Below are 15,707 nucleotides of genomic sequence, written 5' to 3'. Positions count from 1 at the left end.
CAGCTTCTCATTCATCTCCTCGCTGGCAGAGGATGTGAAAGTTGAAAAGTCCTTCATTTAGAGCAAGCTCTACTCAGCAACAACTAAACCATCAGTGTGTTATCAACGTTATTCTCATACTAAATCCAAAACGCAGCACTGTAGCAGCTACTAAGAAGAAAATTAACTCTATCCTAGCTGAAACCAGCTGACATGTTTCATATGAAGTGCCTCATGAAAAAGTCAAAAGAAAACATGTGCTTGAGTTTATAAACCTTTATCAGATATTGATTTGTGTGTCTTTGTAACTAAGGTGTACATAAGAAAAGGCACAAAACCACAAACCAGTACAGTAAGCTGTGATTTATCACTAAAAGTATATATACCTCTTCTTTTGTCAGCTATACCAGAAAGAAAAGAAAGGGTTATAGTCTTTCTTAGTTATAGGTACAGATGTCAATTAAACAGTTATAATTTGTCTGACAAATGCAAAAAGTAGAAAGATAGTAAAAAAAATACAGTTCTTGTCTTTTGTAGGTGGATGCTTTCAGCTGGGAGGTCACCTTCAAGGGGCAGTCTAGCCTTCTGATTCACATCTTCTTGCTGATCTGTTACACACTTTTTAGTAGCCTGTCAGGAACAGATGGCCCATAGCATTTTCTTGTGATCCTGGTACCATTTTTAGATGTACATGAAAAAGCCTAGCTAGAGGAAAAGAAAAGGTGCAATTAAGCAAATCTTCAGTGCTATAGTGATGATGGACAAGGCTACTGAGGTAAAAGGAATACAGTGACATTTCCCCAGTTGTCAGGTTTGTGGAACAAAAAAGAGACCTGTTGATTTTTCTCTCCCAAAGCTTTGGTTTGTAGAATGGCTAAATATTTTTAATGAGGAAGACTACTTTTTCTGTTGTTCTGTTTTCCAGGATTAGCAATTTTGTTCCATTGACTTTTGATCCTATTTGAATCATAGAATCATTAAGCTGGAAAAGACCTTGAGATCATCAAGTCCAACTGTTAACCCAGGACTGCCAAGTCCATCACTAAAGTGTGCCCTGAGCACTGCATCTATGCGTTTTTAAAATACCTACAGGGATGGTGATTCCATCACCTCCCTGGGCAGCCTGTTCTGATGCTTCACCACCCTTTCCATGATTTTTTTTTTCCCTAATATCCAATCTAAACCTCCCCTGGTGTAACTTAAGGCTGTTTCCTCTTGTCCTGTCCCTTGTTCTTCCCATTGCTTCAGTCTTTGCTTCTTGTTAACTATTTTCCCGTAGAGATCTGTATATGTATACAGGTATATAAATATGTATATACATGTATACAGTTGACATAGTCTTAACAGGCTATGCTAGCCTTTACAACAGAGATAATATGCATGAATGCTGTTTTCTCCCCTCTGGTTGGCCACAGTACATTTGAAAAGGTGAAATTTTCCTTATCTCCAGTGAGGCTGGTTTCTGTAAACCAGTAGACTAATCCTTCACAGAATATTAGTCTATCTTCCGATTACCATATAGTGAAGTGTAAGTGAATGACACCTGTGTTGCAAGGTAGATACAGTATCTGGCACCATGAAATGTCAACTAATATATATGTAAGGGAAACATCAGTACAATAGATTCATAAAGCTCTATTTTGGAGTGAGAACAAAAGAACTGTATCTATTAATGTTAACAGTTCTATTGTTTTTACAGCCACTGTTAAAGAATCATATGAGGAATTCTTGTATAGTTTTTCTCAGATCCTTCTTACTGTTCTTTTCCATGACTAGGTGTTGTGAATAGTGCAGCAGACAGCTTTATATTCTGTGCTATGTTCCACTAGTAAGGGTTCAGCCTTGCAACACCAACTTCGATCTAACATTTGAGTTAATACATACATTTTTTGCTATTACTTTTTGCTGTGAGACTTTAGAACTATTTTCTTGCTTACTGAGCTTGGTCTCTTTATGCTGATTAATTGACATTTAGTTTAGATCAGCTCAGGTTAGATTTAGCCTTTAATAATATACTCAAGACAAGGAAACTCTTCACCTTGCAATATGCACAGTAGGTGTGCTGCTGCTTTTTACTCATTTCTGCTAAGGAAACAGGTTTTCAAAGGGCCAAATAATATCATATTGCAAGATTTCATCAGTATGGAGTTAGTAGTTTGCCATCTGGCCTGTCTGTATGGCCTCTCAGCATCCTCTCTGGAGACTACCTTCTAGCTCAAGTAACTTAGGGTGAAAGACAGGATCTGGTTTTCCTAAGTGTGAGTATTCTTACTTCCCATTAAGTGCTTAAGTGTTAAACTTAACAGAAGAAGGAATTACAAGCTTGAGCTGCAGATTGCAAGCTCACTCGAGAAGCACTGCCAAAGAATGTCAACGCATGGCCTGAGCTCACTTGCATCTTCTCATAACAAGTTTTCCAAAAGGAAAAAGTAGTTGTTCCATGCCATGCAATTTAACAGCTACTAAAGAAAGCCTGACAGTTGTACTGCTTCCGTTTTCAGTTCTTTCATCTTAGCAATGTTCTCATCACCTGTTAACAACAGGCTTATATGACTGCCAATTTCCAGATCTTGCCTGGCTTTTGTGAATGTTTGCACTAAGGTTTTTTGACTGCTGTGTGATACCTACTCTGTTACACAATACCATTGATGTTACTGCAGACCTAATTGCTCAGGTCTACTACCTATATTGTAGTATCACATACTTTAATGATTTATATAGAATTATAGATATATATATATAATGAGCTTTAAGAATCTTAATTTATGTAGGGTGTTTCCCTCTCTTCTTGCTAACCTGTTTGCTGTAAATTCTAGGTGGGATGGATTTATTATTTTTTTTTATTCCCACACACACAATTGAACCTGTATTTAGTAATATATCAGATATTTTTTCTTTGGAGAGTCTATCAGAAGTTGGATTATTATTATATACAAAATTTGTAGATTTTGTGGTCCTCAGTGTCCAAGCTAAGAATAAAGGACCAAGAATTTAGGGCAGGGGGGAAAAGGAACTTCTGAATTCTATTGAAGTTTAATTGCAAGAAATTTAGTTTGATATGCAATGCATGTGGAAAAGAAGTGCACCTATTAGTATGTTAAAGCTGGTGAAGAAAGAAATAAAAGAAATCCAGGTTAGTGCTGAAAAGAATGATTCTTCACAGTCCTGTTAAAATGAGATAGTGCTGCATCATGTTGATACTATGAAGGAATTATTAGATACATAAACTAAATTCTGTCTTAAGGAGCTAAGTAGATTCAATATCACAACTTACTAATCAGTAAGACTCATCAAGTAAATTAATAAAAGAATGAACCCTGTGGATGCAGAAATACATGAGAATCATTTAATAGCTGGCTAAGTGTTATATAGGTTTCTTTGATTTTTTTATAATGTTACTGCTGCTGCAGAAATAAGCAAGATCTTGCAGGTATACTTGGACTGTTGTAGATTCTTCACGTTTTCATGGGAATAAATTAATCATTCAATCCTCATTCAATGTAGAATTACAGGAAATCACCACCAGAACTGTTCCATTTGCTTTGCTATTATTAAATTTTACTTCCTAGTTTCCCAGACGTGTAATTTACTTTCCTGTTCCTTTCCAGTGTTCAAACTTTCACGTTTCTGTTGGTCTCCTGGGTAGCTCTGACCCCATTTTTTGTTGCATTCTTTTAAACAAACATACTATTGATTCTTTGACACTTCAGTGATCTCAACCGTGTCATCTTCATGACAATGCTATAGTGTTTCTTAAGAGAAGCCTCTTTGGTTTATGTGCATATTTCTTAAAAAATTTAACAAAGTGAACATGGAAAACACTAAGGAGAACCAAGTGTGTAAGTTCTGTAATTTTCTCTTTCCCCCTTTAATTTAATATCCTGAATTTTAATTTTAGTCATATATTTTGATATACATTAATCTTTTTATCTGATTTCCTTAGGATCCTCCAAGGAATTCCACGTTCATAGCTTAAGATATGAAATAAGTCTGTCTTTTGTACTATCTTTGTCTTTGAAACTGTCATAGACTGATAGTTTCAAGGTGAAGCCTACAACCAGTCAAAGTCTATGTGATAAATTGTCCTCAGGCTAGTAAATCTTTGCCTTTAACAATACTAAAAAAAAAACCATACTAATGATCTGTCAGAAAAAAAAAAAAAGAATGTTTATGTTGGTGTGCCTAAAGCAACAATTAAAGAAAACTGAAATTGTTTTAATGCTATATGCACAATCTCAAGCATCAATTTCACTGTCATAATTATTTTTTTAAAAGTCAAATATACTAAATTGTTTCTGTTCTCTGGCATTGAACAACCAAATAAGCCCTCTGTGTAGCAGCATGCATCCCTAATAAGTGAAACAGTAACAGAACCTGCCATACACCCTCTTTCCCTCCAGTGACCTCTATGTAGCAAAGATAAATCAAAACAGAGGTGAATAAACATAAAGCAGGAGTCAAAAACTGGAGAAAGACTGTAATTTCCTTTTCTAATGTGCATAGATAAAAGTACTGGGAATGCTGTTATTTTTTTGACCCTGCCATTGTCATTGTTAATTTCTGTGACACAGAAGGGTTTCCAGAGGAGTGCTAGGTAAGAGCACAGGTCTGTAAGTATGCTCTTTAGAGAGCATGTATGTAGGAAGGGACACTAACCTTTTGTTTACGTTTTTTCATCCACTTCAGACATTTTGCAATTAAGTTTTTAATTCTTCTTCCACAGAATTTTCTTCTTGAAGTCTGGGGTTAGGGGAAAAAAAAAAAGTTTAATAAGCTGGTAAAATACCCTTTTATTTTATTGTAAGATACAATAAAGCGTTGGAATGGGAAAGGTGATGCAAAATGGAGGTCATCACAAAGGTTACCTACTGAGGCAGCACTGTCATGATGGATGAGCTAGCATGTAACAAATCTCTCTGCTATAGACATTTTTACCACGGCAGGGCATTTTCATGCCTCTACTAATCCACTTTTTTTTAAGGGAACTAGATGAATTGTTTCATTTTGCTAAAACTTTCATTTTAATTGCTGTCATTAACTGTTGAAAGATAATGCAATAAATTTTATATATATATATACACACACACTATTAAACATTTTGCCTTTCATTATGCTTTCTGTACAAGGCAAGAGTGTTGATATGTCCAAGAAAATCTTTTTTGGAAGCTTCCTCAGCCCAATATTTAAACTGAATAAGGTATATGTTAAGTAGCACTCAAGTGATTGAGCAATAAAATTTCATTATATCAACACAGAACTCTGTCAACTAATACAGATGGGAATGACATGGATACTATTCTCAGCTATAAGCCAAAGCATGAACTCTTAAGTTAGCTTTGCTGTTCAGGAAAGAGGTTGGAGATCTCTCTGGAAACCTCACTTTAGAAAGTTTCAGTCCAAAAAGTACACAGATTATTAAAAAGAATGAGGGAGGATGGTAAGAACAAAACAGAAGACATCAGTACACTAGCACAGCATTGTATTACTGGGAATGTTAGGAATGTAAATATTTGTAACACTGGTTTCTTCAAGAGGACAGACAGAGAAAAGTCTTGCCCACTGTTTACTGATACTAAAAAAAGTTTCTCAGCTATATATATATTTTTTTTTAGCAGCTTTGGCTGAAGCATTAACTGATCTCTGTTGGTTTTTTCTGCTTTATTTTCTGGGTAAAACTTTTAGCACAGTTTTGTTATCATTGACACATCCAATTGTGCTTTCAAATCTATGTTTTATCATTTGCAGTTGTTTTAATATGAATTTAAATTATTTGAGCAGCTAAAAATTCGAAGTTTTTATATAAGTTTTCATTAACTAGCTTGCATTAAGTAGCTTTTAAAAGGATTTTTTTGGTACCTGCAGTTGAGTGCTTTGTTGTCAGATTCTTCTTTATAGCTATTGCATTTAGGTATTATGGAAAAAAGTAACGTGAAGAGTTTGTAGTTATACCTACTATATACTGTAGTTATAACCAGCCTTCTGAACTATGCATTGGTGGAATGGAAGATACATATCCTGTATTGACTAGCAGGGAAAATGAACTAATCTTCAAGAAAGTATGATAAATAAAAGATGCCTTATTTTCTTGAAAAAAACCCATAGCTGTTAAGTCAGACATGAAGTATTCATTCATTGATTAGAGAAAAACTTTGTCAATGAATGCAAGAAGAACAGACAAATTGCAAGATGCCCCAGAGCCTCAAAATTCCTGGCATTAACTATATACACCATATAAGAAATATCTACCCTCATTATAATTAAATTCGTTTCAGTAAAGAAATCCTATATAATATTGAGCGATTTAAATGCAAGTAAATAAAATGAAATAGTTCTTTATTGGAAATATAAAATATTGGTAAGTAGAACAAATAGTATTTGCAGACATATAAAATCAAATTTATTGATAAATGTGAGCACTACTAACAACTATTCAGATGTTCTGTGTTGAATTCATGCATAATTAAATTGATTCACCTTAAGTTTATGAACTGGTAAATCTACTTCTGATAAAATTCACATTCAGGTCTATAGTGCTCAACAGGCTACTTTCTTTAAAACAGCAGAAATCTGGATTATTTTAAAAGACAGGAAAACAATAATATAGAGTTTTCAAAATAAAGCATCTTCCATTTAGCATTTTCTATAGTACATCTCTTAACACGACTAGAGACAGTGTTCTTCAGCAGAGAAGCTGCCCATTGAAATGGAAATCAAAACAGCTCTGTCTCCTCTGTTCATCTGAGCCATCCAACAGCACACTGAATTCATAGGTATCCACAGACTTCTACATTCCTCTTTGTGAAGCGTCCCTGTTCTGTGCTGGTTTCTAGTGCTCTAAAGAATGGGAGATCTGAATTTCAGGTGTCTGGCCCCATAACAGATCTCTTAAGGGTGCGTGTCTTCCTGTGGCAGTTTGCATGCTTTCCTAGGAGTAGGACCTTCATTCTGTGACTTCTGCCATTAAGAATGCCTCTTTTTATGTTTATAGCTTTCTTGTAAGGCTTACAGTTTACCATTTACTCCTACCTATGCTACCCATTTCCAGCTAGGTAATGTCAGTTTGGCCATCCTTTCCTGTTCTGCTTTCCCCTGCTTTGCATAAGGTGACATGGTTTCTTTTTAATTTCTGCAAACCTACCCCAACAGATGTCCAACTTGGTATTCTAGATTTTTCAGAACCGCTGCCCAGCTCCTCACCCCCTTTCTTTTTTGGCTGCTCTCTAGTTTATGATTTTTATGGTGTTTGGGCTTTTTGAGGCTTTTTTCTTCTTTGTTTATCTAGCCTCTTAAGCTTGTTTTATAACTTGTCTATAACTTCCAGTGTTTACCTTATCCATATTCTGTATCATGTCTCAGCTGCTAAAGATGCAGTTCACTTGTAGGCAGAAAGTGAGGAACAATAGCTACAGTAGTAGCATGTTTATCCAAAATAACACTGCCCACTTTGTATTTCCTCACAGTTTTATCATTCAATCATTCACCCCTCCTGAGCCTATCAATGCTACCTGCCTGATTATTGTAATCGCCAGCCATTACCACTCTTCCCCCAAACTTTGCTACCAGTATTCCTCTCTCTTCTCCTCTCTGTTCCTTCCCTATACGTGGTGTTATACATCTATCCTAGCTTTTCCCTTTCAATAATCACCCTCCAGCATCCAGCCAGTTGCCATCTGTTTTGCCATGGTTTGTATGTCTTGCCTAATGAGCTTGTCAGCTTTTTGCAGCAGGGAACATCTTTATACTGATACAGTCTTTTAAGCTTATGGTACTTGTACTTGTATTTTGTAATGATTAATTAATTATGTCATTAATAGAAAAGTGATGGAATTACTACAAGTGCATGCTAGAGTACACTGCATACCTGTAAGAAGATGAAAGTTCTTCCTTCCATGTGAAGCTAGAGGCAGTGCAGAAAACCCCCCTCCATTCAGTAGTTGGTTGCTTTTGCATTTGGACAGTTAACTTGGTCTATAGTTGTGCATAAGTCTCTCTGTGTTCCCATCTCCTGATTTATGAGATAACACTTCTTTGTTAAGGTACTTAGAAAGCTGTGGCACACAATATATATCTACTTTTTAAAAAATACAGCGTTGCGTTCCAGGGGTAAAGGAACAGCAGTATCAACTGAGACTTCTTAATTTATTAAAATATTAAGAGTTTGGAAGACTGCAACCCTACAGAGCCTTGCCACATCCTCTACCCTCCCCCCTCTGGGACCACTTCAACAGTAAAAGAAATACATTTTCAATAAATCTGAAATGTCTCCTGAGAGAGATAGTTCTCACTTTAAGCAGTACGAGCAGATGCAGAACTTGATTAAAGAGAACAGATGATTGAAGTGCATTTTGCTTTTTAATTTTTTAAATAGGCAAATTTAAGTTTCAGTCACTCAGGTTTTATTTGATAACTTTCATGCTTGCTTAGTAATTACTAAATGGGATATAAAAACTTAAAAATTATTACACAAATGTCAAATGACTTTTCAAATGAATGTTTTGAAGTCCTTGTTTATTGTTTTCAAATAATTGCGATGCTATACTCTGTATGCATTTTTCAGCATTTAATCATGTTTTTTTTTTTCTTTTCAGCTTCTTAATTAAATGAATTCAAGAGGGATTCATTTAGAGCTGCTTACCATGAAGATAAGCTATAACTGATACTATCTTCCCACCAATGTTACATGTATTCAAGAATCTTTTGTTGGTTCATCTGTTTTTGTGATAATTTATATAGTATGCTGATAGAGAAATGAGTGCAGTTCTATGCAATGAATATGTAATTTATAGAAACATATAGTAAGCATCTCGTTGGGAAGCGCTAAAAAGTTATGAATATAGTGTACTCAAGAATTTAAATAAATTTCATTATAATGGGCTTCTGTTTAAGGCTTCCTCATTAACTTTTTGGGCTTCTGTTTAAGGCTTCCTCGTTAACTTTTGTACATGAATCCAAAGGGTATTGCTAAGATTTTTCACCTAAAGCTTGTTATAAGGTTTTGAGATATCTTTTAGAACTGAACAAAGTATCATTGGTTCTTTAACTACTCTTAGGAAAATCTGCAGGGTGGAAACTGTAATTTAATGCACCTTGCCATCACTTTGCCTCGAAACAGTATACGTATATATAGTTGCTGATCACCTCAGACATGCTAAACCATTAATATAAAATTTTATTCTATATATTTTCATCCTGGATTTCATCTTGTCCTGGCTCAGCAGTATTCAGAGTACATACACTGCCAGTTCATCTCTCTCTCATGCCAAAGGAGGAAATTCAAAACGGTTTGTGGAATCTTGGAGACAAGAAGGCTTAGATCAGTCAGAACTCAGATCCTTTTAAGCTGACTCCGTGGTGGCAAAATGGGAGGATGGGGGACAACAGTATTTTGTAATCCACAACATGCTTTTTTTTTCTCTAAAATAGCAGCAGAAGGACTATTATCCTAAACTATGTTTATAAGGCAATACAGACGAGTCTATTGGAACAGTTAGCAGTTGCTAGTTTTCTGTGTTCACCCAGCTTTGTGAAAAACTTATGTAGGATTTTGTAACACAATTTAAAAATACCATTTTTGTAGCTGATCACATCTCATATTATATAATTTGCTCATAAACCTTTGTGTATGCCTACATAGCATATTCTCTGTGGCTCAGGATACAAGAAGAGTCACATGCTACCCTGCCTCAGTCCTGCTGCTTCTTTTTCTCTCTACTGGTCCTTCTCCAAGTACCAGGTTCACCATCACTAGCATTCCAGAAATGAAATAAAGTTGGAATTTCTTCATTCATTATATAGAAATGCCTCTAAATAGGAGGATAAGTTTGACTAGGCTTTACAAAATTAATTTCATCTAATGTTCTAGCTGTTCCTTCTCCAGAAAATACCAGTATATTAAGAATTGGGAAATGTTTTAGGACAAGAAAACCCAGGAAGGACAGGTTATACCTTACAGAAAAACAGAGTAAGACTGCTGGTGTGGAGGTGCTGCAAGGCTGTAGGAGCAGCATTTAGACTAGAAGCTAGGAGAAAACTTGACATCAACTCAAAACACCTGGTTCAGAGACCAATACAGACTGTAAAGGGGGTTGCAGCACAGAAGGCAGATCTGTACAGAAGGCAAGTCAGGCTGCCCACAAAGCCAGTTGACTGATATATGCCAGTATAGCAAAGCTAGAGCAAAATTTGCAAGAGCTTTAAGTCAGTGCTAGAAGCTCGAGCAATGGATGGAGGAATTAGAATGTGTGGTATTGAACACCAGCCCTGGTGTAACAGGCATTCAGAGCCCTGGTGGGGAAAAAAAGCTCCTCAGTAGGACACTGTTTCCAGGCTCCTGACTTGAATGGCACAGCAGGATATGCAGGTGACAAAGTGGCACCATATGCAAAATATTACATAGAGTGCAACAGCATGCACATCTTACAGGAAAAAAAAAAGAAATGTAGCAGTAGGTCTCTGTGGTTGGAAGTCTGTACTGATCTAATAAAAAAATAATAATTAATTCTAAAAAAAGAATTAAAACTGTGCTACTGACCTGACCCCTGATCAAGATGACAGTAGTGATCAGGAAGCAATACTAGAGAAACTGCAACTTTCAGACAGGTAGTAATAGTAAGAGATCAAGGCCACATTCTAATAAGTTTTTCAACTTGTGATGAGATAAAGCATTCCGGTGATACATTACTGCCTCCTGGAACAACTAGTAGTTCTCAAATAATAACCAAATCAAAAGCAGCACCTTGAGTAGCGTGGGTAGTAGAATAAGAGGTATTCATGTGAGAGCTACTCTGCAACAGCAACCACAGTGCAGTAGGGTTAGTACTGTTGCAAGAGAGGACAGTCAAACTGAAATCTGAACTAATAAGTTGGAGCAGTGGAGGTATAACGGCAAAACAAAAAAAAAAAAAAAAAAAAAAAGGAACAGTCCAACTAGCAAGATGCCTACAACCAACCTGGAGGCTGTTAAGTACTGTATTAGAAGCCCAAGTAAAATATGTGCCACAACTCAAAAAGAAATTAAAAAATGCTTACATGGCTCAACAAGGCTCAATAAGAAAGTTACTCAGAGGGAGTTCCCCCTGGCAAGGGAAACAGGAAAACTCACAGCACCTCACAGGTCAACTGTAAACATAACAGGTCTGAAAAAGCAATCTGAAGCTGATGCTCACAGTGGTAGCACAGAATTCTTTAAATACATCAAAAGCAGGAGACCAGGCAGGGAATTACTGCGAGCTGATGACAAAGATTTAAGAAGGGTCACACATTGATAAATACTGAGAAGAAGCCAAATTCTCTGTAGCAGCTAGGCCAGATCTAGATCAATGTGGTCTAGCATCTTCTGTGTAATTGCTTTAAAAAGACAAGCTAGATACTGGTAAGATCTCAGGACCAAATGGCATTTATGAAGAGCTCTGAAGGAAAGGAGATGCGAGGTTGCAGCACTGCTAAGCAAGGTGCCTTCACCTATCATTACAGGTTGCCTCTGTGTCAGAGGACTGACAGATTGCCAACACAGCTGTCGCCTATAAAAAGGAGAGTCTAGAGGGAAGGCTGAGATACAGACCAATGAACAATTTCCAGTCCTGATAGGATGGTTGAGTCTGCAATTAAGAGTAAGTTTACTGAGAGCAAGGGTAAATATAGTCAGCTGAGAAAGGTGTAGAACTTGCGTAAAGGAGAATTTAAGTTCATGAATCATGTAAAGGGCTAAAATACTGTGAGAAAAGCATACGGATAAAAATCCTTTGGCAAGGCTTTATTAAAGAATGTAATCTGCAGTTGTGGGAGATGTCCTTTTCATGACTTGAAAACCAATTAAAAGATATCAAGCAAAAGATAGGACTTAGTGGTCACTTCTCATGACAGAAAAGTCAGCAGTGGGACCTTCCCAAGGACTGGTGCTGGCACCACTTGAATACATCATCAGTGACCTGTATAGAAGGGCATACGCAGTGCAGCTTGCACTATAGATAAGCTCATAGTGCTGTGCTCATGGGGAGAAAAGTCCACAAGAACTTCACACAACTCAATGAATGGGTAAAAAGATGGCAGGTGAGAGCACCAGTGCATCTAGAGAAAAATAAATCATGCCTTATTCAGCTAAAACTCAAAAGAGAGACCGGAGAGTCATAACTGAACACATTTTAATGGAATTGTCAGTGTGCACTGGCAGCCAAAGAGATGTTTGGTGTCAGTAGGGCTATGGATAGCAAGACAGAGGACAGCACTAACTACACAAAAATCTCTATGCACTCTGCTGGGTGAGTGCTGCATGTAGTTCTGATCTACACATGTCAAAGACACAGGGCATTTCAAGGAAAAGACACTGGGAATTGATCAGGGAGATCCCTGATCCTGATCGCTCCTTATGAAGGGACACAGAGGACTGGAACTCTTCACCTTTAAAAAAAAAAAAAAAAAGCCGAAGAGGGAGTATGATTGTGGCTTATGATTTTATAAATGTATTAGATAAGCCGAATACAAAACATTCACCAAATTCTACAACACTAGAACCAACATGCAGCTTATTTAAAAGGAAGTACATCCATACTACTTTTTCAAACTCTGCCACAGGAGGTTGTGGAGCTAGATAATATCAGCAGGTTCAGAATACAGTCAGAAAATTCATGGCCAGAGTTTCACAAAAAAAGTCTAAAAGTGAAGCAAGTATGCACCGGTTACCATCCTTAATACAGTAATTCTGGATGCTGAAGAGAGTATGAGGGAAACGAACCACATTCTCTCTAGTATCTCCAATCAGCCAGAACACCGAGCTAGACAGACTTGGTCTGACCTCCTAAGGCATTTTGTAAGCTCATTAAGAGCTGTGAAGACGGAAGAAGGTGATGTTAAGATGACCTGTATGATCTACTGCAACTTTTGTTCTCTTGACAGCACAAGAAACCGGGCCTGGAAGGCACCAGCAATCAAGGAAGGGGCAGACACAGGTATTGGCAGAGGTCAGGAGGATAAGAAGCATTTCAAAAGACCCCAGTCCCAAGATGTGTGGTCAGGCAAACCCTGTATGTAAAAAAGTACAAAATTTAGCAGAACACAAATACAGAGTGATGTATTTAGGTCTCAAATGCTGTGCGATAAGAACACATACAACCACATTTTAAAATATATACAGAAATGTGTCATTAACAACTTAAAGACATTTCCATCACGTGTGATGCATCAGAAACCTTGGGATCCTTTTTTGATGCTAATGCACATTTTATGAAGTGCTAAGGGCATTGCTATTTGTTTTAAGATGTCTTTCCTTCCTGTTACATTTGTAAGGAGCTGAAAACTCAGTTCCTGTCGTATTTTATAGGTGATCACTTCCAGTGCTACAAATTTATTGCCTTAACTATAGCATTCACAGTAGTATAGGGACAGATTGAAGTTTAATTTAAAGAACAAATTGAAGCAGGGAGAAACAGCACAGCTGTAACACAGATGAGAACTGCAAGTCTGCACGCAACAGGCAATATGGAGTCCTCCATTTCTTACGACTTCTCTGCTGTACGCTACCTAGCACATATGCTTCCTCCCCACCCCCAGCTTTAGATATTTTTCTATAGGCTTTAGCAAGCATCTTCAAAACCATTACCTCCATTTGCTTCCATCCTCATGTACCAGCAGCTCCTTCCTTGTGTCCTTTTTCTGTATCACAGGCCTTAAGGCTTTTACACAGATCCAGCTGTGCTTGACAAAATCTCCTACATTTGTTTTGTTGTACTCTGTTAGTTGCTTTACCTAGATGCTGATGTAATTGGACAACATGTGTTGTCATTAAAGGGCCCATTTGGGTGAAAATTAAATAAGTTATAAATTTGAATCACAGACTGGTCAGGTTTGGCAGGGACCTCCGGAGATCATCTAGTCCAACCCCCTGCTAATGCAGGTTCACCTACAGCAGGTTGCACAGAGTCACGTCCAGGTGGGTTTTGAATGTCTCCAGAGGAGACTCCACACCCTCTCTGGGCAGCCTGTGCCAGTTCTCTGTCACCCTCAAAGTAAAGTTCTTCCCCATATTCTGATGTAACTTCTTGTGTTTCACTCTGTGCCCGTTGCCCCTTGTCCTGTCACTGGGCACTACTGAGAAGAGCCTGGGCCCATCCTCTTGATACCTGCCCTTAAGGTATTTGTGAAGAGTGCAGATAAGGTAGAGAGAAGCAAACAATATCTCTTTTAAAGTACCCAGATTCTAAAGGAGCAGGAGTGTCGTACTAAAACCTTGATGGCATTTCCCTCTAGTTCATGTTTGCAGCAGTGGACATCTAAAAACTTGTAAAATATGAAATCCATACATGAGGATCAAAGCATAAAAATTTATAGGAGCAAAGAAAGAGAAAAAAAAAAAAAAAAATCACCGTTCTGTTTCAAATCAACCTCTGCTCCAGACACTCTTCAGAACACCTAAATAAAACTCTCCTCACAATGTTTTAGGTGACATTAACAAGGCTCAGTATCCTGTTAAGGATCTAGAACAGACCTCCACATGGATGCAGGTGTCTGGTCAGGCAGAGTCATAAACCTTTTAAGAATGGCATCATGAGTTTGTGTAAGATTCCTTTAGACCAAGTTAGAAACTTTAACAGTTATTCTTGCAATTCTTTGTAATGCATGAACAACTGAGTATGATTGTGTTCTTTATGTTTGGTAGCACTGAATAAATGTATTCAAGAGAAAAATAGCCTATCATTTTTGCCTGTGAGAAAAACATAATATTCTTGGATGTTCTAATAGGAGTTGAAGATTTTATACACTTGTTGAGACTTTGGGTATTTTTCCTCCCCTACATTTTCTGTCCTATAGGAATTTCATTCCTACATCTATCTATCCCAGACACACACACACACACACGAGTGCCTCATTAGGAGTTCTTAATGAAAAACTTTTGGAGCTCTGACAACTTCCTGTTGGAATGCCTCGAATCCAAGAGCAGACATCCACCTATGTACAGTTCATATATGACCAGGAGTACTGTATGTTCTCCTCTGAGGTATGGATGCATGGTACATGAAGAGCTACACAAGTTCAGAGTTCATTGCCTGCTATGTGGCAAACCGAACACAACACCATCCATAAAAAAAGGTTAGGTCAAACAACACAACTCTTTTCTTTCTCTGGCACTGTCATATAAAAACAGTATCTTCAGGGGAACAAACCTTTACAGAATGTTTTTTATTTTTATGTTACCAGTGCTAGAAATTTAAAGTCTACGTCCTCCATTCACCCCAGTTAGCTATACTATTATGCCAGATATCATTAAAATGAATAAGCAAACCCAAATTTATTTCTTTGTGCATCACAATAAGCGTATGATACTGCAAGAAGCATCTTTCCGTATTTTCAAGGAAGGTTTGTCTCATGCATTAACACAGGTCAGTAGATTTTATTTGAGATTAGTAATTTTCCTAACACCAGGCTGTGTGTTGGTCCCTCTAAAGCCACTGCAATTAAATAGGGAAAATTTATCTAGTTTGTATTTAGCCTTTCTGCCTTGCATTTTAAAAATGCTTTCCAAGTATAAACAGTAATGAAGAAACCTCAAAAGTTCCTAAGTTGGAAAGCTTTGTTTTATCTTCTAATGGTTATATTTTTGCTTTAGGAGCCTTACTCTAGAGAGAAAAGAAGCCTTAAGGTAAGTCATTACTGAGGAGCACTTCAGGCAAAAACAGTGGAAAATAGTTTTTCTAGGCTGCAGCACACACAGTTTGTTTCCCCTCCGGTAGCACTTG

General features: G+C 37.3%; 1 protein-coding gene across 2 annotated transcripts in view; it reads left to right on the top strand.

Moving 5' to 3' along the window:
* The window catches only part of TUSC3 (tumor suppressor candidate 3), a 137,934-nt gene extending 129,081 nt beyond the window's left edge, over positions 1-8,853 (top strand). For both annotated transcript variants that reach the window (XM_037382404.1, XM_037382405.1), the window contains exon 10: positions 8,568-8,853. In XM_037382404.1, the coding sequence (XP_037238301.1) occupies positions 8,568-8,583 (16 nt within the window). In that variant the 3' untranslated portion in view covers positions 8,584-8,853. The remainder of the gene's footprint in view (positions 1-8,567) is intronic.
* Positions 8,854-15,707: the final 6,854 nt, after the last annotated feature.

The sequence above is a fragment of the Falco rusticolus genome, chromosome 1 (assembly GCF_015220075.1).
Source record: "Falco rusticolus isolate bFalRus1 chromosome 1, bFalRus1.pri, whole genome shotgun sequence".
Classification (NCBI taxonomy): domain Eukaryota; kingdom Metazoa; phylum Chordata; class Aves; order Falconiformes; family Falconidae; genus Falco; species Falco rusticolus.
The sequence above is the reverse complement of the archived record's forward strand: the minus strand, read 5'-3'. Positions and strand labels throughout refer to the sequence as shown.